Consider the following 26,494-nt stretch of genomic DNA (forward strand, 5'->3'; position numbering starts at 1 on the left):
TTGTCCTATCACTACACTAATCCAAGACTTATACACAGAAGTAACACTCTTACTCAGTAGCATTTAAGAAAGTAACACAGCAATAGTTCTACTGATACCAGGTTTTGATAGGAAACCACAAACTTGTTTCTAGTTTGGCCCATGGCAGAGTTCACAATATATATGTTTTGGATTGAATGAATATCACAGGTCTATTTGATTTTAAAGAACTTAACAAAATACAGAGATGTACCAAGAAGGTCCTTCTCATAGTTTAACTGTCAAATTTAAACATTTAACTACTTACAGAGCCATCTTTCAGATTTCTTTCATAGCAGAAGTGACACTCCATATTTTCTTCATCTCTTGAAACAGCAAAGTTGTATTTGCCAGCTGATTCTTCTCCAGGTATCAATGCTTTCTTCAGTTCTTCAACATACTTTTCTCTATTCATTTCCATGTCAGCAGCCTCCCTAGAAATTTCAGCTTCAGATACTATCAGAAAGAAACATGTGAGAAATAAATACTCATGTGTGTGTGAACATGTATAGATATTTATATGTACATACAGACACACACTCACACACCTTAAGGGACAGGCAAATATTAGGAGGCTATTCTTTCCTTCACATATATCAGTGTGCCAGATGCTAACGGAAATGTAGCAGGAATGGTGTGTTTTTCCTAAGAATTCAGTTCTGTCCCTTTTTTCCTGTCTGAAAATGGTTTATTGCTACTAGTCCACAATTCTACTTGCCTGAAGTTATTCTGCATAACACTAACCTTACAAGAGAGTGGAATGTTTTAATTATGATCTACTGTGCCCACTCAGTTCTCTTTGAAAGCGTGTAATCTAAACCCTGTAAGACAACAGATGCAACTGTCTCCTCACACATTCTAGATCCAGTTTTCCAAGTTTGTAACTTACAACCTTAAAAAAAAAAAAACAAAAAACTGTCAATTTACAAACAAAGCTACACCTGGAGACTTGAGAATCCATGTTTTACCATTCACATTCAAGGACCACTAAATGGGGGATATGTCTCCTGTTTGCATTACATCAGGTCTATGAAGAAAATTTTATTCCATTCCTTTGAAGATGAAGAATGGTTGAATACGGCATAGAACAGGCCAAAGATTACTATCATTGAGAACGTTGATAGCCTTTTCTGTCTGCTTCTGATCATTTATTTCTTCCTAAATCTTCATTCACTAGGAGCACCAAGAAACAGTTCTTGATTTTACCACCTAGGCCCCTGTTTATTTTCCTTCCTTTCAATTTTATTCTACATACTGTTTCCTCAGTACTTTTAGAGATCAATTGTTAATTAGAATAATGATCTCAATGAGGAGTGCAGAGTTTCTTGCACAGGCAGATACAAGCAAAGACACTAAATTAAAGATAGGATGTGTATAATATAATGCAGGCTTTAATGTGTAGCCTACTGATACAGTATTTTAGATGTTTACTTAACAGAAGTGTTTCCATTTCCTCTGACAAATCTTCCGAGGAAGACTGCTCTAGATTGTCATCCACCCCTGCTTGCTCTTAGACCTTTGTAGCATTTGCCCAGCATTTGAGAGCACAAGATATGCAAAAGGACATTAGTTTGTGACAGCCTGGGAAAAAAAAACAACAAAACCAAACCAAAACACCAAAACAAAACAAAAAAGCAAACAAAAACACACACACACCACCCCCCCCAAAAAACAAAACCCAAAATACATCCTTCACATAACTGCAAGTGACTTAAAGTATCCCACTTAAAACCCCTATTAATAACTATTTCTTCTCTATACAAATGCTTTTGAAGAGTTTCAGAGACATAAGCCTGCACAGACGTATGCACTGAAATCATACCAATAAAAATAGAACAGCATTTCAATCAAACATGAGCCTGTTCAGATTGCCTCATTTTTCTCCAACCTTCTTCTTGTCACAGTAGCTACCCTCGTATTGCAAAAGAGGCAGTACATATCAAATCAATCCATCATATAAAAATACAGCAAAGAGGTAAATGTACACTTATTTGCTATGAATAGCTATATCCTCACAGACTTCAGGATTTCTGGATTAATTCTGCAACTTCAGTAATTTTTGCTTATTTTCACAGACTCAGAGTGGTTGAGGTTGGAAGGGACCTCTGGAGATCGTCTCATCCAACTCCACTGATCAAAGAAAGGTCAACTACAAAGGTTGCTCAGGACCATGTTTTGAATAGGTTTTGAATTTCTCCAAGGACTGTACTTTTCAGGCAATCTGTTCCGGTGCTTGGTAACCCCTATGGTAAAAAGTTTTTTTCCAGTGTTTAAATGGAATTCCTTGTATTTCAGTTTGTGCCTGCTGCCTCTCGTCCTTTCACTGGACACCACTGAGGAGAGCCTGGCTGCAACTTCTTTACTCCCTCTCATCGGGTATTAATTAATACACATTGACAAAATCTCCTTGAGCATTCTCTCCTCCAGGCTGCACAGTCCCAGCTCTCTCAGCATCTCCTAGCGTGACAGATGCTCAAGTACTTCAGTCATCTTCAGGGACTGTCACTGGACTCAATTCCCTAAGTTCATGTCTTTCTCATACTGGAGAGCCCAGAACTGCACACTGCATCACAGGTCTCACCAGGGCTCAACAGAGGGGAAGGATCACCTCCCTTGACCTGCTTCCTTATGCAGCCCAGGAGACTGTTGGCCGCCTTTGCCACGAGGCCACATTGCTGGCCCATGTTCATCTTCTTGTCCACCAGGACTCCCAAGTCCTTTTCAACCAGGGACCTGCTTCCTGCCAGTCACCCAAGGCACCAGTACAGGCTGGGGGCTTCCCCCTCCCCAGGTATACAGTTTTGCATTTCCCTTTGTTGAATTTAATGAGACTCCTGTCAGCCCATTTCTCCAGCCTGTTCAGGTCCCTCTGAATGGCAACCCAATCCTCTGTCAACCCTTCCCCCCAGTTTTGCATCATCTGTAAACTTGCTGAGGATGCACTGCATCATCATCCAAATGATTAATGAAGATGTTAACAGTACTGGACACAGTATTGACCCCTGTGGTACAGGACCACTAGTAACTTGCCTCCAGCTAGACTTCATGCCACTGATCACAACCCTTTGAAATCTGGTTGAACTGGCTGAGCTCAATACATTCCACTGTTCATCTATCTAGTCCATACCTTACAAGTTTGTCTATGAGGATGTTAGAAGACACAGTGTTGAAACCCTTGCTAGCTAAAGCCAAAATAAACATCATCCACTGCCCTTCCCTCATTCAACAAGCTTGTAATTTAAGAGAAGGTTATCGGGTGGGTCAGGCATGATTTCCCCTTTGTAAACCCATACTGACTACCCACCATCTTGTCTTTAGCATTTTTCAAAAATGGCTTCCAGGATTATTCCTTCAACACCCTCTGGTTGACCAGCCTCCAGTCACCCAGATCCATCCCCTTACCCTTCCCCAAGGTAAGAGAGACATTTCTTCCAGTTCTTGAAAAATCCCTCTGATCACTATTACCTTGCAAAATCAATCAAGAGTGGCCTCACAATACCATGGGGCAGATCCCTCAGTACTCAGAGTTTCATCCAATCAGGTCCCATGGACTTGGGTAGATCCAGTTTCTTAAGACATTCTCTAACCTCATCCTCCTCCAAGGGTAAGTCTCCTTTGCTTCTGACTTTCCCACTGATCTGAGTGAGGCGCTTGGGATTTCTAAAGGCAAATCTTAACGAGCAAAGACTAAGACAAAGAAGCCATATCGCATGGGATTCTTTTAAAGGGAGCTTGGAAGAGGTCAAAGTCTGCTCTCCTGAAATCTAGGGCTGTTATTCTGCTTTTTACTCTGTTCCCTCCTCTCAACAGTCCTGAACTCCCCTAACTCAATAGTCGTTGCAGCCAAAGGCTGCCCCCAGCTTCGACTTACACAACCCCCTCTTCCTTGTTTGTAAGTATTAGCTTTTGTAGTCCTCTCTACACATCTCACAACATAGAAAACATGTAGATGTTACTGATCTTAGAGTTAACTAAGGGGGGTTGTTGGCGTTTTTTGTTAGGGTTTCTGTGCCTTTTTTTTTTTTTCTTTTTTAATACTACCTTGCTAATGACCTTAAGTGATTACCATATATCTGCAAAATCTGGTAAGGCAGGTCAGTCACTAACAGCCCACTCCATTACGCTAAGACACAGGCAACCAGCTAGGTGAAAAAGGAAATGCAGGTGGCAAAAGAGAACATGCTAATGTCACCACTGCAAGGAAACAAACAGTTGACACAAGGAGAAACTACCCCCTTCTGTGCAAAATCTGAGCCTGCAGATACACTCACGTTAGAAGGATAAATTAGTAGGTCAGAATCACATTAGTTATTCCCCAGCACAAGGCATTTTCTCCTCAACAGATTCAAATGTGTTAGGTCCTTCAAAAGCTAGAAAGCAAAGGGACACAAGGGAACTGAACTGTTCTGGAGTCATAAGAGGAAAAAAAAAAAAAAAGATGGAATTAGGCTCAATAAATATGAGCAAGTCAGTCTTTGTTAGACTAAGATGTGAAATGTCAGGCCTATAGCAGTCTGAAGTCTGTCACAAAGCTGCCCATACTCTCCTTAAGAGAAAACGCTTAAAAATGAGTATTCTCTGCTCCCCTCTTCTTTTAAAGATAAAAGAGGAAACCTGTCACACTCATACTAGCCTAACATAAAGTAAAACGACAAGGCACAATAGATAGCATTTTACCAGGTATGAAACACCACAAATATTCAACAGATGTCAGAAATCGCAGAAATGCCATTATACATTGAAAAGAATATAGGAGTGCTGTGGAGCATGCATTAGAATAAACCAGAAATAAAATAACTTAATAATCAGTATTCCAGATTGGAAAAGATGCTTCTATGCTTACATTTAAAGTTGCATTATCTATACTGCAGAGAAAGAAAAAAAACAATGGAGAGGGGTGGAAAAAAGAGGCCAGGGTGAAGCGTGGCATATTATTACTGTGTGTCCCTACAGATTTGTAAACTCAAGCTGTGTGCTCTTCATAAAATCACATCTCCCAAAATGGAAACAGTATTCTGCTGTCCATTACAGCAGATATAATAGACAATCATACATAAATGTTTTTGTACACAGCCTAATAGTGATGAGCTGTAGGGCACTGAAATACTCTGAGACACCTAATAAACCCAAGATTCAAAACATAAATGTTTTAATATCATCATTTGAAGATCAGGTTACACTTTTCAAATTTATTCCTACAACCCAACAAGACAAATTTAAACAGAGCAAAAGTAAGCAGCAGCCCTCTTCACTAAGTTGGGGTTTAAAAAAATCTTTATGAAAGGGAACACAGGGCACAGAGAGAGAGAAATGGATAAAGGTGTATCAGAACTCTTTTTTCACTGCATGGACATCACAACTATCTTTTTTTCTAACATGTAAAACCCGTTCCTAATACATGAAGGGAAAGAGGCTAAGACAGAGGGCCATGTATATAGCCAGCTAGTACTTGTCCTACAAACAGGACTTTTGAGTGCACAGCCACACTATTTAGCTACAATGCTGCATCACTGCCTCCTTCCCTATATACCAGACACAGCTGCAGCTGGCATACAGGGACATGAACAAGAGCAAAGCCAGCATGCAGGCAGCACTGCAAACATGAAAAGACCTACAAGCAAGCAACTGCTAAGTCAAAGTCAGTTGTGCATGAATCCCCTCACACATTAAGACTGACAGGTATGAATTTCAGAACAGGACTTGGTACTGTTACAAACATTGCTGCAAAGCTGGATGCTGTTAACTTACACTAGCCATTGCACATGCTATCAGTTCTTCCCTGTGTCACTGTAAGCCAAGTGTTCAACCCTCAGCCCCAACATAACTGAACACATTTAAATATCCTAGATGAAGTAGTAGAAGTATTTTCCAAGATTTTTAAAGCTTATTGTAAGGATGAAACGGATGTTATCAGAAAGGCTTAAGACTTTAACAATTGCCAGTTGCATCTTTTTTTTTTTTTAAAACCGAAAGCAGCACTTGTAATTCTCATATAAAAAAATGATACAGTGAAACTACTGTCAGGAAAAAAGCTAAGCCTCCAAGTCAGTGACTGATTGGGGCTACAATGCTGGTCAACACTCATCTTGCAGAGCTAACAATCCACTACAAATAACAAGAATTAAGTGGGGAAGAAAAGCAAGAAATTTGCCATTAAAACATTTCTATTTTACGCTACATACACCAATCATTTCCTCATTATCTAGCTTATTTCTTGTACAGGACACTATACAGAGTTGAGAGAGAAAAGGCCACTAGTATGTCAGCAACTCCCTTAAGTCCCCCAAAACAGTACAGACAGAAACGTGGAAACCCTTGCAGTACAAGGAAAAGAGCAGCAGAAAAAATAAGTTGGAAATACTTGCAAAAATAAGTGTTTCTTTAGAACAACTATTTAAAAACTGAGAAAAATTAGATAAACTTTTAATGAAAATAAGAAAGCTAAGAAACCAAAGACACTAATATACTGTAATAGAGCACTGTGGGTTTTTTCTCCTGTGGTGCCTGTACATGCTGCATGTTCCTTTATCTTATAGAACTAGCAGAACTGATGAATCGTCAGAGAAACATGAAATGTATAAATCCATATATCTGTAGTTCTTTAACCCAATACCAAGTGAATACATCAGATCATATTGCATATTTGTGTGCTTCTCCTCCCCCCAGATTTTTTTTTTCTCCTTAAATAGGACTCCTAACACTTTTCATCATCACATTAAACATACAAAAACCATAAAAGACAACTCCATCAGCAACTCTCACTCACTTCCTGGTAGGTCTTGCCAAGCAAAATAATCCACAGTGTGAGAAACCCAAAAGGGATTTCCATAGCAAGAATTTTCTGACCACTGCTTTCCCTCCTCCCAGGTTTTGAATTTAGAACCTAAGCAGTCTCAAACATGATGTAATAACTTAGAAAAAGTGATCAAAAACAACATTGAGTGTACAAAAACCCAGATCTGTGCAGTAGGAAAGCCTCATGCAGAAGAACTTCAACTCCTAATGAAATTATTGAAAGGACTACAAATTCAACAGGAATTCCTTAGAAATGGATCAGATTCTTGCAGAAGAAACAGAAGCACTCTCCTTGGATGAGTACCCAGTGCTCATGCTAAACTGTTGTGTGTTTCCTTCTTTTCTTTTAATAGAGTGAGCTCATCTTGCTTTCACTGGTCCTCTGTTTTGGAAAATGATCATCCAGCCATTCTGCCAGATGCAGGAAGTTAACAAAATGAGAACTGTGTTTGCATATTTTTTCTATACTCTTCCAGTTATAGTAACATAGCTTTTACTTAGAAAAATAACGGATTTAAAGAATCAGCTTTTTGTGAATTTTAAGCTGGGGATTTTAAAGTTATGCAAGAACAACCAGAAAAGCTTTTAAACAAAAAAACTAGTATGCTTAATTATTTACATATTTATCAATGGTAACATGTTTTTTGTTATTTTGAAAATATATAGTTTCACTATCCTATTACCAAATCAAGAAAGAAAAACCCTTCATAGCAGACTACAGGGAACCAGCATTGGAATGTATGTATTTGTCTTTTGCAGGAACTCCTAATCAATAGTGTGTTTGAAATGTTAAAGGGAATATGGAAGAGCAGATTTAATACATACGTAGACATATTTTAACTTAGTCTTGATCCCTAGGTCTGAAAGAAGAGAAAGGTAACAATTGTATTCAAAAGAAGGTTAATGAATGATTAAGCTTCTTTTTATGCACAGGAACTAAATATACACACAAATATATATAGTTTGTATACATGTATATACATACAAAACCCACTATTTTATTTATATATATTTTTATATATCTATATCTATACCAGGCCTATGTGAAAGCTTGACTTATGTAGGAACTGGGGAAAAACAACGTCTATTGGACAGGGAGAAGGAAAGAAGGAACTACACGAAATCTAGTCTTATAATTCAGAAAAAGTCAGGAAAATATTTTTGCTTACAATATGCTGTAAAATATATCATTCTTTCCTCCCTTTGAAATATTTTTGCCACTGAGAAAAGGGCTTTTGATCAAGTATTTGACACATTTCTAAAGGAACACACAAATATTTCCTTCTTTCGCTAGGTGTGAATGAGAGAAGCATGCACATATTAAGACAACCATCATCTTACTCAGGGTTTGGGGAGGGGGGGGGCGGGGGGGGAATTGCATAGGCCGGTTGGTTTTTTTTCTTCTGATAACTTATGCCCAGGAAAAATGTATTTTCTTGTCCATTCTTCTCAAAAATTCACCTGAGTACCAAATACAACTACATTTAATTCTTAAGATTTTATGAAACCATTTAAAAAACATCTGCAATTAAATGCTTCATGAACTATAATTTGCAAATGGAACTTGTATGACACATTTGTTCAAGGACCTGGAGAAGACACATAAGTGGTACTCCAATATCACTGCAAGAAATTATATTCTTGAGAAAAAACAAAACACTGCATATCCCTATGCTAAATGAATTAGCATTAGGTTTGACACACAATCTTTCCAGATTTGAAAGATCTCTGAAAACGTCCTAGAAGATCATGAGCCCCACCTCCTCCATCACGGGGGAGAGGTAATACTCATAAAAAGTTCTTGATACAAGTTGTGGGTCACAGTTCAGAAAGTGTTTACAAATAATGATAAAGAACGGTAATAATTTAGAACAATTCTTATTCTTTCCATTATTACCTGTCCCAGTCCATGCACACTGACCATCACTAAGTATTATACCAAAGCCAGTGCCTAAATCTTTTTCCCATGATACTTGTAGAAAATATGTTGCTTCTGGATCAGAAACTGGATGAATTCTGTTCAAAGTCTTCTCCATTTTCCAGACACCTGTTTAGGAAGTAAGATAATCTTGTTATAAACAATGGCTTATTTTCCAGAAGTGCTTAGCAGTTTTACATAACTAGCTTCGGGGGGGGGGGGGGGAACAAAACCACAAAAAAACCCCACAAATATAAGCATACTTTGAATTTCATTTTACTTTCCTCCACAAATTCAGTTTTTCAGAGAACTGGTGATATTTCCAAACAGAAAACTGGATTACAATAAGTAAGGTTTAAAAGCACAGTGCCAACAATCAAATATATTTGAATAGTCCCAGATTAAGAAACTAAGTATCAGGAAGCTGGGGAACAGAAAATTACAATAAACAAGCACTTCCCCATGGCTATGTTTTTAACTTACTGTCTGCTATCAGCCAACATATAGCACACAGAATATAAGTCAAAATAATCAATATCCATCTGGAAGACTGCCATATGAAAGCATGCTACTAAGCTTCACTGCAAAGCAGGGGTTGTAGTGGATGCCAGCAACCAAAGAAATTTAAAAACTGGATGCTGCAGACAACAAAATTTATGATGCTACAGTGAATTTTTTGCTTAATATCAAAGCAACTTGGCAATCTGTACTTGACATAAGACCTTCTAAAGAATCCCATGTATTTATTTATAATGTGACAATAATGAATCCTCACAGTACTCAAGAACTTTAAAACTGCATTTGGCAATTTGCTCTGCAGAATAATGAAGAAACAGCCAATTCTGAAGTTAACACTGACATACAGTATTTTCACTGAAAATGCTTCATGTTGTCCAGTACCTGGAGAGTTTGGTTTGGGGTGTTCAGTTGTTTGGGGCTTTTCAATTTTTTTTTTTTTTTTTTAAAGGATGAAGTGAATGTAGAAGGGCTACATGTTCACTCACACACTAAAAATAGCATGTATTGATAAAAGCAGGAAAAACACAACTGAGGCATTTAAGATACACGCACTGAGTACAGTGATGCTTGGACAGGTTAAGTATTAAAAGCTCTATCAGTTTTCCATCTCAAGTGTAGCAGTAAGTTATCGTGATCAGGTTCAACTCAGGTCCTGAGGGGACTGGGTTCTTCATGCACTAGTAGAGGGAAGTTCTTTCTTTGCTCATGGACATTGAGAGCCAAATCTAGATACAAAGTTTACTACCATCGGCCTCCCAAAAAGTTGGCATTTTCAGGTTAGGGGGAACAGTTTTAACCGCAGTTGACTGCACTGTGTCTGACCTTTACTCAACTCTGCACCCAACAACATTTGAAAATGTCTTTCCCTTGTCCAGACAAGTGCACAGTATTCAAAAGCAGCAAAATATATGAATATAAGACTTGTTTTTCAAGCCTAAAGCTGCATTAACAGCTAGACAACAGCTGCATTGTCAGTAATACAAACATTCATTATAGATATCAATAAAGTTAATGAAACAATACCTTAACTACTTCTGATGGCTAATTAAACCACAGATCACCTTGCACTAACAAATAGCATTTTTTAAACAGTAAGAGGTACATCACATAAAGTGCCTGCTACAAATTCCAAGCTGAACTTTGGCTAAAACATGTCACTAGGCACTTCCAGCGTTCCTGACTACCCATTACATTTTCATCACCAAATACTCAAAGCGCTAACTTTATTTTTCCAGCTTAAAGCTTAAGTTCACATAAGCACCATAACATTTCCTTGTTCATAATATTTTTCTGAAGAGTTTAGGATTCAAAAGCTATGGTAGGAGTAGGAGATAAATCATGTACATACAGCTAAGCATCATAAATTCTCACCAACAACAGTAAGAGGGATGACTTTACTATCTACATCCATAAACCAACACTGCTTATACTCTTACAGATGTCATACTCCACCTTTCTATTCACAGAAAATGTGCCAGAAACTAAAAAACTACTTAAAAGCAATATTGAAAAATTAGTTTGATTCCAAAAAAAATTTCTTCTATTTCCAAGCAACTGGCCACTTCTGAAAATCTACAGTATGTCCATGTACCCGTAACCAAGAACAGAAAATAAAATATTTGGGGCATGGAGGCCTGGAACAAGGCAATCAGTGACTATAGAATTAAACTCATTTTAAAGATTTGCAGTGCACTAACTGCCTGGACATGGGTCAATAAAGAGCACAGGACAGAAAGCACAAGTAGTGTGTGCAGGATGTTTAAGCACACACACACGTATTCTCCTTTACCTGCCAGATTCCGTTTTGCTTTTTGCTCGTTCTGGAATACAGAGTCTCTTATGAAATTTTTTTCATAGAAGTCCACCTCTGAAAGACAATGTTTTTAAAAAACTTTAATTATTCTTTTTTACTTAAAGGTTGTAAAACAATTGCACAGAACCCAGACAGATCGCATACAAAGTACTGATGCACATATATAGTTCAATAGGGAGTTTTTGCTTTGTTGCATTTGATTCTTATCACAAAGCAGAGCAGCATTCAGTGAAAACCACCTGCACCAGAGGCTGTCTTTTTAATGTAGACTGTTATAACAGAAAGCAAAGCAAAGAGTTAGATTTTCTATTTATATGACGAAAAAGAGAATGAAGTGTCAGTCCTCAGTCAGAAACAGTGATGTCAAGAGTCACATAGGAAAGGAAATTTCTTTAAAGATGCACTAACAAGGTCTTTAAGGCCTGAGATGAAATTCATCTCATATCATAATACTGTGCTTCCCATGCATCCGTCTTCACACATCACTATTTCACTGAAGTGATGTGGAACAGCTAAAAATGAAGATTCTGTTTAGACATCATTCATAAGAGGTCAGTTGCCATTGTAAGGGATGAACCTGTTAGCAGAACTGAGAAAGCTTCCATACAATTTGTATACCTGTGGTAAAACACAACTTCAACAAAAACAAATATTGCGAGGTGATACAACGCAGAAGAATGTTCTATATTTCATAATAAAATGCAACATATAGTTGTCAAGCTTTTCCACAATTTACTGTGCATCTTTGAACAATTTTACAAGAGCATAAAATGAAAATACTTTTTCTCCTAGCTTTTACCTCCTTCATTGTGCTCACTGACCTTTTGAGAGGAGTATTTGCTACCACTACATGTTTAGAAACTGCCTCACAAAGCAGAGCTCAGCCTTGCTTGAGATCTCCAAGCATTCAACTGTTCCAACCCATTAGCAAAAGCTTAAGGATTCTTCACTGTATATAATGGCTACTATTCACTTATATTCAAGAGAAACAAAGCTTCTTCATGAAAATTAGTCTGACCTACACAGAATACACAAACATCACTACAAACAAAAATATTGTACCTTACTGCTTTTTAAAACCTGTTTGTAAAAAAACCAAACAACAAAAAGCCACACAAACAAAAAAACCCCAAACCCCTCTTCCACAAATCTCCCAACACCACAACTCTTCCAGAGTTCAGTGTAGTGTTGAGTAAACAGATAAACGCAGCTGAAGCATGAATACAACAAAAAACAGCAGTTGCCTAACTATTTAGCAACTAGCAATTACCACTAATGAAAGAAAAAAATACAGAAACTAAATCAGAGCATACTGCCTGTTAATTTACTATAAGATGAGTGCATGCATCTTATCCACTCTGAAGGCAAACCAGTAACATATGCACACCAGTATATTTCCAAAACACGAATTTCAAGGGGAGGAAGTTGGACGTCCTACTTGAATACCTGCAGTTAGCTGTATGCTCACAGGATTCACAACTTTGTTCAACATCTTTAAAAGATATGTCGCTCTATACTTCAAGAGCTGAAGTAAACTAAACCACCCTCCTTAAAACTAACCTGTCTCAATTCACCTGCCTGCTTACTATATTCTCTCATGACCCCATCAGCTTTCAATATGCCAAGCATATGTGACTCTTCACAGATCAAGTACTTGTGTGTAAAAAGTGATAATGTTCCTACCGGAGTTTCTGCTCCAGGGGTTTTTGGGGGGGGGCAGGGAAGAAATGCTGTGCACTGCCAAAGTCTGAGGGGCACAGGAAGAGCAGATTTGCCAAAGCAGATTGTTCAGCTCCCCTTCCCCAAATTAACACCCCAAAAAATCCCCCACCTTACAAATATTTCAACTTGGCCAACAACGAGTGTTCTCTCCAGGAATGTAGAAGACTGATAACACAACTCCAAGTAATTTGCTTGAATCCACAATCTTGAGTCATTTCCACAGCAGAAGATGTCATATATACACAAATGAGAGGCTTATCATAGCATCAAGGGTGCAACAAAGTTAAGTTTCACATTTTTACTGTTGACATCATTATGTCCCAAACCCTAAATGTAGATTCTAAAAGTGAAAAAATTAAGTACATTTCAATCTAATATCTAAATAATGCTTTAAAACACCAATGATTCAACAGAATAATTCATTGTCATAACCACCACACATGCAAAATTCCAGCCAATAGTCCTGCATGTGCTCATCTACAAATCTACCTTTATACATTCAAAAAGTAGTCCTACTAGAAACACTAACAGTAAATTTTTAAATGAATGCCAAACCACTTCTCTGTTGTGGCTATTGTCTCAAATAATCCATTAACACTACACCTAAAACTGAAGCATAAAGAGTCACAGCTGTTTTAAGTACTCTGGGCCAGACACTCAGCCAGAACAAAATAACTGCAGATGTACTAACATAGGGGTCTGTAAAATACATGTCAGCTTGGGGCCTGAACTTCCACAGAACTGGTCGCACAAGCTTGTAGAAGCTGGTACCGCTTTTTAAGATTTTACTAACATCCCCATCTCCACCAAGTCATAATTTCATTACGAAAGACATCCAAAAATATAAATGATGAGGGAGAGTTGAAACTTCAAGAGTTAGTTTCACATCTTTGGGTGGAAAGATAGGGACACAGGTAAGAATGGTATTAATGTTCAAAATGGTTAAAACAGCCACCTGAATTCTGGCACTCTCACTATTTAGCAGTCCAGCCACTGCTGAAGCTTATTAAAAAAAAACAAACCTCGCTGCATAAAACAAGACTATTTTTATAGCTATCCAACAAACTAAATTACTGAAATCAGACCCTCACTATTGCAGTCTAAAAAGCACCTCTGAGTCTATTAGACCAGCGGAGTACCTTCAAGTACAGTTCAATATTCAGCAACACTGTCTCTGTAGGCTTTTTCCATTCACTGTCTCAATAAAATGAGAGCAGTCAGTACTTTCTTCCTCCCTTAACTATGATGAAGAAAAGCTGCAGAGAAACTGATTGATTAGGGCCATAAGAAAGCCAGTGTTTTTCTCCTTAAGGGCACAGGAGGTCACACCACATACCAGCACCTCACCGTGTTAGAGCCAAGGATCTGAGACAAGCTTGCAGGTGGGAACAGTTGAGTCCCACCCCAAATTTGTTCATCAGAGGCTTTATTGAGGCCTTCAAACAGTTGAGGATTGAGCTGTTTATCTTTAGCACTTTGTCCCTTTGGTCTTTGGCTTCTATGATCTATATTAGGCAATGTTTCTTTCTAAGGAGAAATCAGCTGTTGGCTGGTGTGCAATTGACTGGAGTCTACTCTCTGAACAAAGAGTGTACACAGTTGCTTCTGAATAAACAAGACACTTTTAAAATTGGTTTACAAAGAATTTTATATGTTGTTTCGGATAGCACTAGGCATAGACCAAAAGCCAAATCTTTTAGGCTGCTCCAACACAGCATCATTGATAATAGTTTGAACTTCAGCACTTTATTTTTTTCCATGCAGACTAATGGCTTTTTTTCAAATTGCTTCAGCTGCAGGTGTTCCAAACTTCAGCAGCTATGCATGGAAGGATACTTACAGATCAGAAAGGGCTACTATGTCTTTCTAATGGAGCAATTAACTTAAGTGCTTTCTTGTTGAGAAAAATAGGAAGCTATCTACAGTGGGCTTGGAATAGAAGACCAGCACTTACAGCACACTGCTATTAAAGTGTATAATTTGATCCTTTCTGTCATTGGCTTGACCACAACATACACTACAAATCAGAAACCAATAATCAGAAGAAAGTGAATGGTTAACCTATAATCAGAGAACAGGTACTATTCAGGAGATGCTATATGTACTTATAAATGGATTATTGGAGATTTAAACCAGTCAAGAAAAACTCGGATTGCTTTTAAAGATTAAAACAAGCTATTTTCACATTTTCCAACAGAAGGAAATAAGATAATGTCTATATTTATGAACATTTCTAGAGATATATTTCATACAAATTGATATTCTCTCAAGTTAATTTAAAATTCCATTAACTCAATACTTCAAGAGGAAGAGCATTAAAATATCTGACAAAAACTTCAACTATGACTCAGTTAATCTAAGAACTACTATTGACCTAATAAGGACTTCCTCTTTTTTTCTTTCCTTTTTGGAAGAACATGATTGTGCCAACAAACAGGAAGAAAACAATACAGCATCCTTCCTATCATATCTCACAATAAGCCTCCCATTCCCTTGACCACAATATTTGTTTGACACTGAAGAAATATTCAATAATAACCTTCAGTTGTAACTTAAAGATACATCTGAAGACCAAAGATAAAAATTTTGAAAGAGCTTTGTTTCCTAATGAAATTTAGGGGGCTAAGACATTTTTATGTTACATGCAACCTAAATTGTATCTAGTTGTTCTTTTGTTTAACTTTGTTCTATATTAAAAGCACAAGGATCACAATTTTGTCAATAATGCAACTTTGTCTTGCAGATAAAGGAAATGAATGAGAAATTGGCACTGGATATGAAGAAGTGACTGAATGACTTTATAACTTTGTGCAGACGGGTGAATGGCTCATTTTAAAAATTCAGTCCTGCATGACAACATTTGATCAAGAGACTGACTTTGAGACTGATGCAATTAGTATTTGGTCCTCGTGGACCCAACTGCAGAAGCAGGACTCACATGGCTAACATTTGCACTGCTTGCTTCCCACAGTTTTGTGGCAGCCACAAAAGGATTGGAAACATGCACATACTTTTTGTGCAGTTGTCCAAAAAAAAGCAGTCTTGAGCTTGTCAGACTCCATGGGCCAATAGGATATGCAAGATTTGCCGCAAAAGATCTGGAATCTACGATAAGGAACAACCCTTGTCAGACTTATTTACTACAGTCACCAGCTGAAAAATGAGGAGAAACAGAAGGAAGCAGACAGTCAACAACCTTTATAGTAGGAATCTTACTAACAAGCTTTGATCTTAATTGTAGCCTGGAGGCAAAGCCCACCCTGGTGTCTTTCATCCTCTTGAAGTCTCAGACCTAACCCACTACCAACTCCAGATATCCAGGCTTGCCAAGCTTACTTATAAGCATCTATATTAGGAGACAGTTTAAGCTATAACAAGGTTAAAAAAAAAAGGCCTTAATATATTAAAATAAACACCCAAGGGAGCAATTATACTAGTATATACTAGCAAGTAAGGGAGTACCTGGACAGATTTCCAAAAGGGACAAACCCTTCTTTTTCATCCTTTTCTACGAATTCTTCCCAACACTAATAGTTCAGTGTGTGCACACTGTCAAATTGTCACTTTCCAAAATCCGTACCAGAAAAATCCTAACATTTCCCTAGATAAAGCAGCATACACTAACTAAATATTATAAACCTGTAAAAAATAAATCATACAACTGAAATATTTCCTGATTAAAAAGTTAATTTTAGTACTGAAGTTACTAAAAAGTGTGTATAGAACTGAGCAAGGATCAAAGACGACCACCAAACCAGCTTCAAGTGGGCAGATCTGGGATGCAAAGTCAGCAGGCGCACCTAAGAGACCCAGACTCACTACCCTTGCTGCCTCTGGGAGATGCAAGCCCCAACAAATATTTTATAAATCTACTCTGGCAGTAGGTCAGCCTTACTTTCCAAGGCCCTACCAAAGCGAATGGTGGCATGGAGCCACACCTGTTTTGCCTTCCCTTGAAAACTGCAATCTATTAAGAAAGTTAATTCACTTTCTCAAAAAACAAATAAACAACAACAACAACAAACAAACAAAAATTAAAATATCAATCTAAATATATATCAATTTCCCCATAATGTCTCTGAAAAGACAGCACTAAAATAATTATATATTTTGCAGATAAAAAACAGGAAAAGGAAACAAATCTATACAATTCTGCCAGACACAACTTTTCAGACTGCTGCATACCATCAGTAAGAACCAAGGTTCCGGAATTTCTAGTATCTTAGTCACATTTCCAAAAGCATCTTTGCAGTTTTCAGTAAGTTAGTATTAGCCATTTGAGTACGGGAAAGTTGAGGAATTTAAAAAAAAAAAAAAAAAAAAAAAAAAAGCAGCATGTTTTAACTGCCCTTCACCCATCCAGATACATATGTCTTTTTGATGTATATTTGGATAACATAGTAGTCTGGCTGAGGTATCATCTGTTTTCCAAAACACTGCCTTCTTTAGGATTAAGTATTATCAGGATATTCAACACAAACCAAATCTGTCCTACAGATTTCCTTTGTTTTCTATTCTCTAGTCCCCATCTAGACCTATTATAATGCCACTCAGTTTGACATGTTTCTGTAAATGCTTGACTTAACATCACCGAGCAATGGATTCCACTAAACAGTCTGCCTTTTTTTTTTTTAATTTGAAATAAAGTCAAATAAATTCAGTACTACTGAATCCACAATAGCTCCATAGGCAAGAGTAACAAATCTGAAACAAAGATAAATGAAACAAAGATATCAGTGCCAGCTAGATATGGAAGGGTGTAATTCTATATGTAAGATTTCTGAAGAGCTTTGAAAAATTGAGCCCGGTAACCTGGGAAAACAAGTTTCACCAAATGTAGCTGCTTCAGTGGGACAAGAGCAGGTATAAATACAAAGGCTTACATACCATCCTCTCCTCCCACCTCTACACCTAAGACTTTTCAAAGAGATGGATTATTTTAATTTCACATCCCTGTCAAATTAATAATAAAAAATAGGCCTAGACTTCAAATTGCTTTATCTTGCTAAACAGTCTCCTAAGGCATTTTCTTTGAAGAAAATCCTGCATTACCTCGTCTTCACTTAACAAAAGTTTTATTATGGTTTTCTTTCCATTTGCTATTTTTCCAATGGAAAAGGCAACATTGATCTTGAAAACAATGAGCTCACACTACTTTAATTTATTAATTTAAACATTGTAATTAATTTTGTTTCATCTGGCCCCCACAGAAAAATAATTCACAAGACATTTTCAATGAACTGGGATATTCACTTTCAATGCACTTAAATTTCAATTTTACAGCTCTTTATTCAGCCATGTTTAACACTTTGCATTGAAAATTAATTACTTTTTTGATGGATTGGGCTGAGCAATCAGAGTTTGAAGCTAAGACAAAGAGACATCCATCTGTATCCATTCATATTGAACATTGATTTCAAGTGTTTCCACATATAAGCACAGGTTCAGCTTTGGTTCTTTGATCTGCCTTGAATGTCAAGCCATGAGATTCAGTGTATCAGGTAACATGACAGGTACCTATACACAGGATTATATGATGCTGGTGCCCCATGGTATAGCACCTTCAATAGAGGCAACAACCCACAGAAAAGTGACAAACCAAAACAGGGGAGAAGCACCAGTCCATATCCAAGAATGACTGACATGCCAGTATTTTAGCAAGGAGGGGGCCCAGTGCCAAAGTCCCACAACTGCACCAAGCTCTGAGCAAACAAGCAGGTTTGTTTTAAAAAAAATATATAAAATAAAGACACAGTTCCACTAAACAGATAGCAAATTTGGTGGCCACTGACTCTACACCCTAAGCACTTACATATCTATTAGGTTGTGCTCAGTCAGCACTGTCTACAAAACACATTTAGGAAGGAAAAAGGACATAAAGAAGCTTCACAAGAGTCACTTGTACTTTTTATATCTTAAGTTCTATACGTAAAAATATAAAGCTTTTCAAGACATATCAGCTCACTGCTTTTCTAAGTAGTTTTCCTGACTCTTTCATGTGGTGATTTTTTTTTCTTGCTATGGCCTGGGGGGGGGGGGAACCCACAAACCAACAACAAAAAAAACTACTCTCAAAAATTAAACCTTACCCAAGACAGCTAATGCAAAGCAAGGGGGTCTACTTAAGGAAGCCAGCTTTTCAATATTAGTTTTCCCTCACAACTAATAAAGAATGCTACCTTGCACTGGAATGAAAAGAAATTTGCAGACTAATATGAGGACACAGCAGGGGCACACCAGTGGAAAAATGCCATTGGGACTTGAACTGAGAGCACAATTAGGTACTCATTAGAAAAATAGAGCACAAAAGTGCTTTGATACTGCACCAGTTAGACAAAGTTTTCAGATCTTAAAGTGTAAATTATTACAAGGCAAACATGTGGAGCATCAGTGTAGAGGTGTCAAAACTGTTGTTTTAAGACTGTAAGTTAAATCAGTTCTTATGGAATGATGACATAAAAAATGTTCACCTTCACGTTGCTGGGCTTTCTGGTTCCCAAATGCAGAAGCTAAACAGAACCACTACTGCACATCACTACCTGAAATGAAACCGTGAACAAAAACAATGACTTCAAACTAATGCAGGTATATAAGCATAAAAAATCCCAGCCCTTTGTGCAGAAGAGTCAATTCTCCACAGCTCCAACAAACTACTTCAGTACAGTTTTAGATACAGTACCCCCACTGCATTTTTCCCCCTTTCAGTGTTACAAGTATGCTATTTGTTTTACATTATCAAGTACCAAAATCACAACACAAACCTTGAATTAACAGTATATATTAAAAAATTCCTCCTCTACCTCATTATTTAAAGAAGAGCAGAAAAACATCTATGTTTAGAACAGTCAAGGTTAGTAAAACAAATCCCTGGAACAGACAATATTAAAGAAAGATTATAAAATATAAAGCACAGTTTTCATCTATATACTTCCCTGACCAAGGCAAATGGAAAAAAACCCATCTCTCTAATATTGCCTTCAGGAGATTATGAAACATAAGTCAAGTAAGTCTATTACCAAGACACACACAAGAATGCTTCAGCTAGTTCCTTGCCTCTTATCTCCAAAAATAATTATCCTCTATGAAAGCAATGCCTAGCTTTCGCTGAAATGAAAATTTCTGCCCAATCTCTGTTAGGCCTATGGCCACTGTGTGCTGTACTCTGTAAATTAATGTTAAGTTTCACAGCTGGAGAAATTTAATATAAGCCCACACAATACAGTTTACTGCCTCCAACTACTGTCTAAGCTTCCCTCACTGGCTCAGTCAACACAAATCACTCCTCAGGTTTTTTGTGAAGTTTCCACCATAAGCTTGACACAGCTGACAGCATTTGAAAAGCCCCATGCTCCCTCCTTCCTGTCCAGCTACTGTGCTGAAAAGGGTGGCCTCTAAGATCCTTTTGTAGACCTGTAAACAAACAATCCCTTTCATAATCATTTGAATCATTTTTTAAAAACAAAAGCAGCCTGTGATAGGATATATAGCCTCACTCTTCCTTGCGTTAATTTTTCCATCCCAAGATAACAAGCAATTTGGCTGATGTCTAGATCAAGAACACAAAGTTCTCAGTCTCTGCGCTCTTAAAATCACATAAGATCAGTCTCCCTTTTTTTCTATTTATTTTACAATCTCTGCTCTATCTGTCTGCTCTGTTGGAGGACACCCTTTCCCACAAAACCCACCTAGAAGTCTGCAAAGCAGATGCAGAAATATTCCAGTAATTTTCCAAACTTTGGGAATTTGGACTATCTAATAATTTCTTGTGAAATTACTAGTATGCCTCAGAAGACAGTAACACCAGAGGCCTTTGCTTTGGCACACGCATAATGAAAATTTTTTCAGCTTGGAACTTTTCCTGTAAGATATGATCTTTTCATTGATCAGACATGACTGTGTTAGATTAGCAAACAACAGTAATTTGTTTAGTAATTGTCGTCTAAATTTCACCTTAGCTTGTGTCAACATGGTACCATCCATAATCCAGTAAGTCTTTTGTATCTTGGACAGCAGTCTTTATTATTACATTATCTGATACTAATTCCACTAATAATCTTCAAATTCACAGGAGCCTTTTGCCACCTTTCATTTTTTTTCATCTCATGTATAGAGACAAAGGAGGTGGGGGAGACTAAAATCCACAAAGACATCCCAATTACAAGCAGTAGGAGGTGAAGAACACTGTTTCTTAACCCAGGAAAGGGAGAGAGCTCAAGTCAGCAGAGGGACCAGTGGTGGAACTAGAGCAAACCCTACTTTTGGTACAAAAATTTTCATTTCATGAACCATTCAATAGTATTTTACAATAGCTTTCTAAATTGGATTCTTTGTTATGTAGTGAAGTTAGTCAAGATCATAACTTAAATGTGTATGCGCATTATTTTACACATTCCCCACAAAACCAGCAAGCACTACAGACTTTTTGCCAAATATAAAAGAAATCACAGCTGCATCCTAGTAACCTTGAAGACATAAATAACAGTTTGAGACCTTAAAAATCTCACCCTAAACTCCTGGGGATTCCACCTACTCTTCAAGGATGTGTGGTGCTTTTTCATTTGGGGCTCCTAAGCTCTAACATAACCCCTTAAAAACATTCTCCACCTACTACGAAGCCCTAGGCGATGAGAGGTAAGGATTAAAATTTCTCATCTTCAAGTGGCACTGAAAGATAACAAGGACATCCGAAATAGGCATTGAGACAAAACAGCAAGTGACTCTGTAAGGCTCATTACACACACATAAGCATGTAACATGTAATTTAGTGAAGCCAACATGCAGTATTGTAAACCATTTTAAATTATCTTATCCGTACTGAAATGGAAGTTTATGGGTCAAAACAGACCACAGTAAGCTATCCAGTGTTCTTGCAAACCTGCTGGCAAGACAAGACACCAGCAGCACCAACACTGGGATTGTGCATGTCAGAAGAGTGGATAAGGTCACCTGTATCATGTACAGCATAACTATTTCTACAGCAAGGCCATGACACTTCCCCCCCCCCCCCCACAAGCTGGAGTGCCTTGCTGAGCTGTGCAGTATCGCTGGAATCAGCCCATCAGTTGTATATGACTTTTATCTTTTCTTTTTTTTTTCTTTTTAAATAATACTTAATGGAAAAGCTTTGTTTTGCAAGTTGTACATAACAACTTAGATGTACTGGTTTTAGTCCAGATAAACGCTTGAAATCAATGGAATTTAAATGCTGAGGCAATTTTGAAAATGCTTTATGCAGCTTTGTATACCATAATAGTGTTTAAAATGTAACTTGCCAGGTTCAGCTCTTAAGTACTTCACCAACAGATACATTAGAATCATCTTGTAGATCCAAGATGCTGCTATTCTGCTCATTTCACTATCAGTGTCAGAATAACTCCTGATCTACCTATAATGCCATAACTTTATATAGCAAATGATTCCAAACTCTCTCTATAACAGCAGTCAAAAACGTTGAGCATATAAAGTAATAGGCAAGTGCTTTCTCTCTGCAACCTGGAGAATGTAGCCACCATCACGTGATCCAACAAATAAGGGCACCCCAGACTATAAACTCACTACCTGTGTATCCGGCATCCAAGTATAGCATAATAGCTGGCATGTTCATTCCTCACAGTCTTTCAAGACGCTAGTCAACTCTTATAACAGCCTACATGATTCAGAGTTTTATCATACTGATACAGGACAGCAATTCACATGAAACCTGCCACAAAAAGCGGAAATGTTAAGGTATAGGAATTCCCATGGTTATATGAACATTTCTTATCATACATCACCTGACACAGTAAGTTACTATAAAATGTATGGTTACAATACTAGGTTAAAGCACTCCTCCCGAGCACCTGTGATGTGAAGACTGAGTATTCATTCTTGCTTAGAATAGCTGCAACCTCCAAGCATTTTACAGCTATTGTGGTTCATCCTACTACAGTGAATACAGTGCACACTTTTGCTAGGTTAACAGAGGGAGGCACAAAATGGAAAGAAAAAAGAGCCATACCTAAATGTAGACAGCTTTTTTGCAAAACGGTACTAGCAAACAAAATGACATGTTCTAATACCATTGCCAGCATACAGAACGCTACCTACTCACTATGTTTGCCTGAATAATGCATATCCCTCACGTTCCACCGCCTCCTTATTCCAGCGGGAGAGCTAAACAAATTTGTAGCTGTAGCAACTATGCAAATAAGTTTTTATGCATTCATGCTTGTAGTTGAAGATACTAGCAACACAGAAGTGGATATGATGCAAAAGCAAAAAAGAGCATGATCAGCTTTTGCCAATCATTCAAACTAGCATATCTCAAAAAAACCAACTGCATTTATATCTTATTTACAAATTTTTTTTTTCACCTCATATATACACATGCACATTTGTTATGCACAAAAACTTGTTCATACAGATGTACCTCTCATGTCAGTCACCCACCTGTGATATTTTTAAACGATCTCCTCCAATCCTCCTACTTCTTATGAAAGCTAAGAGACAAGAGAAGATAAATACCTACATGCAATTGACATTGTTTTGGTATAATTCTTCCTGCATTTGAAAACAACCTAGAAGCTTAATCTCTGAAGACACTTCTTTTACCTTTCATTATACACACAAATTCCTTGGTATGCTCTATTGCTTAAACACTCAAGAGTATGCAATCTCTTCGCTCGCAAACCACACTACTGTAACATCTCTTAATGCGTATGTACTACGAAGCACAGCCAATACTATTAAACCTCCTTTAAAAAAAAAAACAAACCACAAACCAAGGAACAACACAGAAAACCAGTATTCATCATATGGTTTTATTTACCTATTTGAATATTGCTTTATAGATCAATATAATTGTTTAAACTTCTGATTTATTTTGAAATTTCAACAGACAAGAATGTATATGCAGCCAATTCCTGTAGGCACTACCAACTGAGCTATCTCAGCCACTTGTAGTGTTTTCCATGACAATATATTAAATAGGAGAAAAAAATACAAGGGAAATGAGTACCACCCTCTGAAATCTTGTATTTCAATCAATATCCTAGATGTATCACAGCTGCATCCCAAAAGGCATTGTCATGCTAGGTACACTATCTTTTAAATGATGCCACCAATGCTCCCACAAGATCATTAGTATCAAATGGCATTTTTTCCACAAGAGCAAAATACGCAGCTGAAAGCATTTTAATACAGCATGTAATCAATGAAAATTCTTCTTCAAATAGTTGAGACTGTTGGAAACTTCACTTGAAAATTAAATTGCTAGGGTAAATAAAAAGCATTTTTGCAAAAATCTGTAATGGATTTTATATGTGAGCTTTCCAGAAACTATCAAAGTAGATAACAGTATATAAAAATTATCCTATACGACATGTTTGCATGTCTACGGAACTAGAGAAAGCCAGCTGACCACCTGGAAGCAGGCTTGACTACAATGTGACTGAGAACTGACAGCTACAGTCTCCTCTGCAGTTACAAAAATAATTTTTCAATTTCGGTAACTAATCCACATTAAGAAATCAAAAGTGAAACCAAAGAGGAAAACCAAACCAGGGTTTTTTTCCATCTCAGAGACACGTAAATAAGTTCAAAAGTAGTATTGCTTCTAAAATCTAGGGTCATGGTAACCATTAGAGGTTGAATTGTTCATTGGTTATAGTTCTTTCACTTTAGAAATTACCTTCATGTGACATCATCAAACACTTTAACAACAGGTTGTAGTTGACAACAAGGCTGTTTTTACAACTGTCTTTCTGCATTTTAATTGAATTCCAATTTTTCTCCAAAACCTCGACATGTGAATAAAAGAAATTGATCCTGTGAATGTAATTCACTAATAAAATATGAGTAAGAAGTATGAACATGTTATGACAAATGACCATACATCTTGCTGACTACCTATTAAGTGAACGGATAAATTTGCAAATTAATGAACCTTTGTAGTTGCTAGAGTTAACCAATCTTGAGAAAAATAAGAACAAATCTAGAATCAATATAATGTCTGAAATCCACAGAACAGAAGAACTAGTTATACAAGAAAACTCGTCTTAAATTCTACATCTACTTATGTTTGAAAAAGTCATTTTGGTGATTATGAATCTGAAACTGCAATTTTACAGAGAACACAAAATTGTAGTCACCAAAGCTACTACTGCAAATGAAGTTGCTCTTTAGAAGATACTAACACTGTTTTAAGCGGATTGAGTACATTTGTTTCAGTTGCCTAAAGTACTCTGCCTTAGTAGAATACTGCCTTTGTTCCACTATAAAACATGTTTTATACAGATACTCTCATTACCCTGCAGCCTCCTACAGCATTTTCTGGAAGTATGTCAAATGTTAACCCAAACTCTGGTAGGATGAAAAAAATTGTTTCCCTTTACCAAGGGAAAAAGCAAAACCTGTCCTGCAGTCAACAGACAAACAAAACCAATTTGGCTCCAGTATTGAAAGATATAACAGAATGACAGAGACCTCAAAACAAAGCCATCAGCTTTGAAAGGGTTAATGCTTTTCAAGTTCTGTAAGATGAAGTGTACTTATAAAAGGAGGAACAGATTGTTCATGGAAGTTGAGAACAGAGGTTTGTTGTGACAGCAACACCTAGGCACCTTGCTCTAAATACAAAATAATCACGATGAAGAGTTACCACAGAACTGGTCAGAAAGCATGTAGTCTTCACTTTACTGAAGTCCCTCACAGTATCAAAGGCAATTCCTCAGAGAAAAAAACAATCTCCTGGTCAAAAAAACCAAATGCCATGTCTTTTTCATCACGAGCCAGAATAAAGGCCTATCCCTTTCGTATGGCTCGATGGTAGAGCAGGCACTGTCAAAACCAGCTGCCAAGTGAAGGAGTAACTGCAGATTTTAGTTGTACGGGCTCTCTTATATGCAAGTATAAGAGGCCAGCCAAGTAGAATATTTAATAATGTTCTTTTAAAGCTCTTTTAATAATTCTGTGTGTTTACTTACAGAAAAATACACTGTGGTCATGACAAGGAAATACACTACCTTTACCCAAGGATTTTCAACTTGACTTGATGTGCTTAAGTGCTACTACAGAAAAGGACAGAAGATGAAAACCTCTACGAGGAGAGAACACAGGACCAGAGCAAAAAGACAAGAGACCAGAGTGGGGCAGAAAGACCAGGCTCTGCTCCCTCCACTCCCTCTCCTCGACTACTTCCCGAAGGGAAGCCAGTTTGGATTTTCCCTAAGGAAGAACAGGACCGTGACTTCACAATAAAAAAGCAATTTATTAAAAGACAGCTTCACTAAGGCGTTCTTTATGTTCTTCACGTTTCAATAGCAAGGGGCTCACCCCCGCGTCTCCGCCCGCAGGGACCGGGGGGGCAGATCGCCGGCCGGACACAGGGCCGCGGCCCCCCCACCCCCGCCAAGGCCGTGCCCAGCGGCACCCCCGGCCCCCTCACGCCCCTCGGACAACCGGCCCGCTCCCTGCCCCGCAGGCAAACCGCGGCCGGGGCCGGGCGGGAGGCGCCGGGACACAGGACCCCACGCGTCCCCCACTGGGAAAAAAAAAAAAAAAAAAAAAAAAAACCAAACACCGCTTTGGGCGAAGAGGCGAGGGCGGAACGCGACCGGGGGAGCGGAGCGGGGCCGGGCCGGGCCGGGCCGGGCCGGGCCCCCCCGCCCGCTCCCAGGGGCCTGCGGCTGATACCGGGTCGCTCGCCCCGGCCCCACGGCGTCGGGGCACCC

At 38.0% G+C, this 26,494-nt stretch overlaps 1 protein-coding gene across 6 annotated transcripts in view; it reads right to left on the reverse strand.

Annotated features, from left to right (window-relative positions):
• Positions 1-26,494, reverse strand: part of XRCC4 (X-ray repair cross complementing 4) — a 182,281-nt gene that overhangs the window by 155,656 nt on the left and 131 nt on the right. For 2 of the 6 annotated variants that reach the window (XM_030004059.2, XM_030004058.2), the window contains exons 2-4: positions 11,040-11,117; positions 8,711-8,860; positions 287-474 (exon numbers count right to left, since the gene is read on the reverse strand). In XM_030004059.2, coding sequence (XP_029859919.1) covers positions 287-474; positions 8,711-8,849 — 327 coding nt within the window. In that variant the 5' untranslated portion in view covers positions 8,850-8,860; positions 11,040-11,117. Of the gene's footprint in view, positions 1-286; positions 475-8,710; positions 8,861-11,039; positions 11,118-22,343; positions 22,363-25,422; positions 25,494-26,494 lie in introns of those variants that run through there. The other 4 variants (XM_030004055.2, XM_030004054.2, XM_030004057.2 and 1 more) reach the window with 4 other exon arrangements.

This window comes from Aquila chrysaetos, chromosome Z (assembly GCF_900496995.4).
Source record: "Aquila chrysaetos chrysaetos chromosome Z, bAquChr1.4, whole genome shotgun sequence".
Lineage (NCBI taxonomy): Eukaryota > Metazoa > Chordata > Aves > Accipitriformes > Accipitridae > Aquila > Aquila chrysaetos.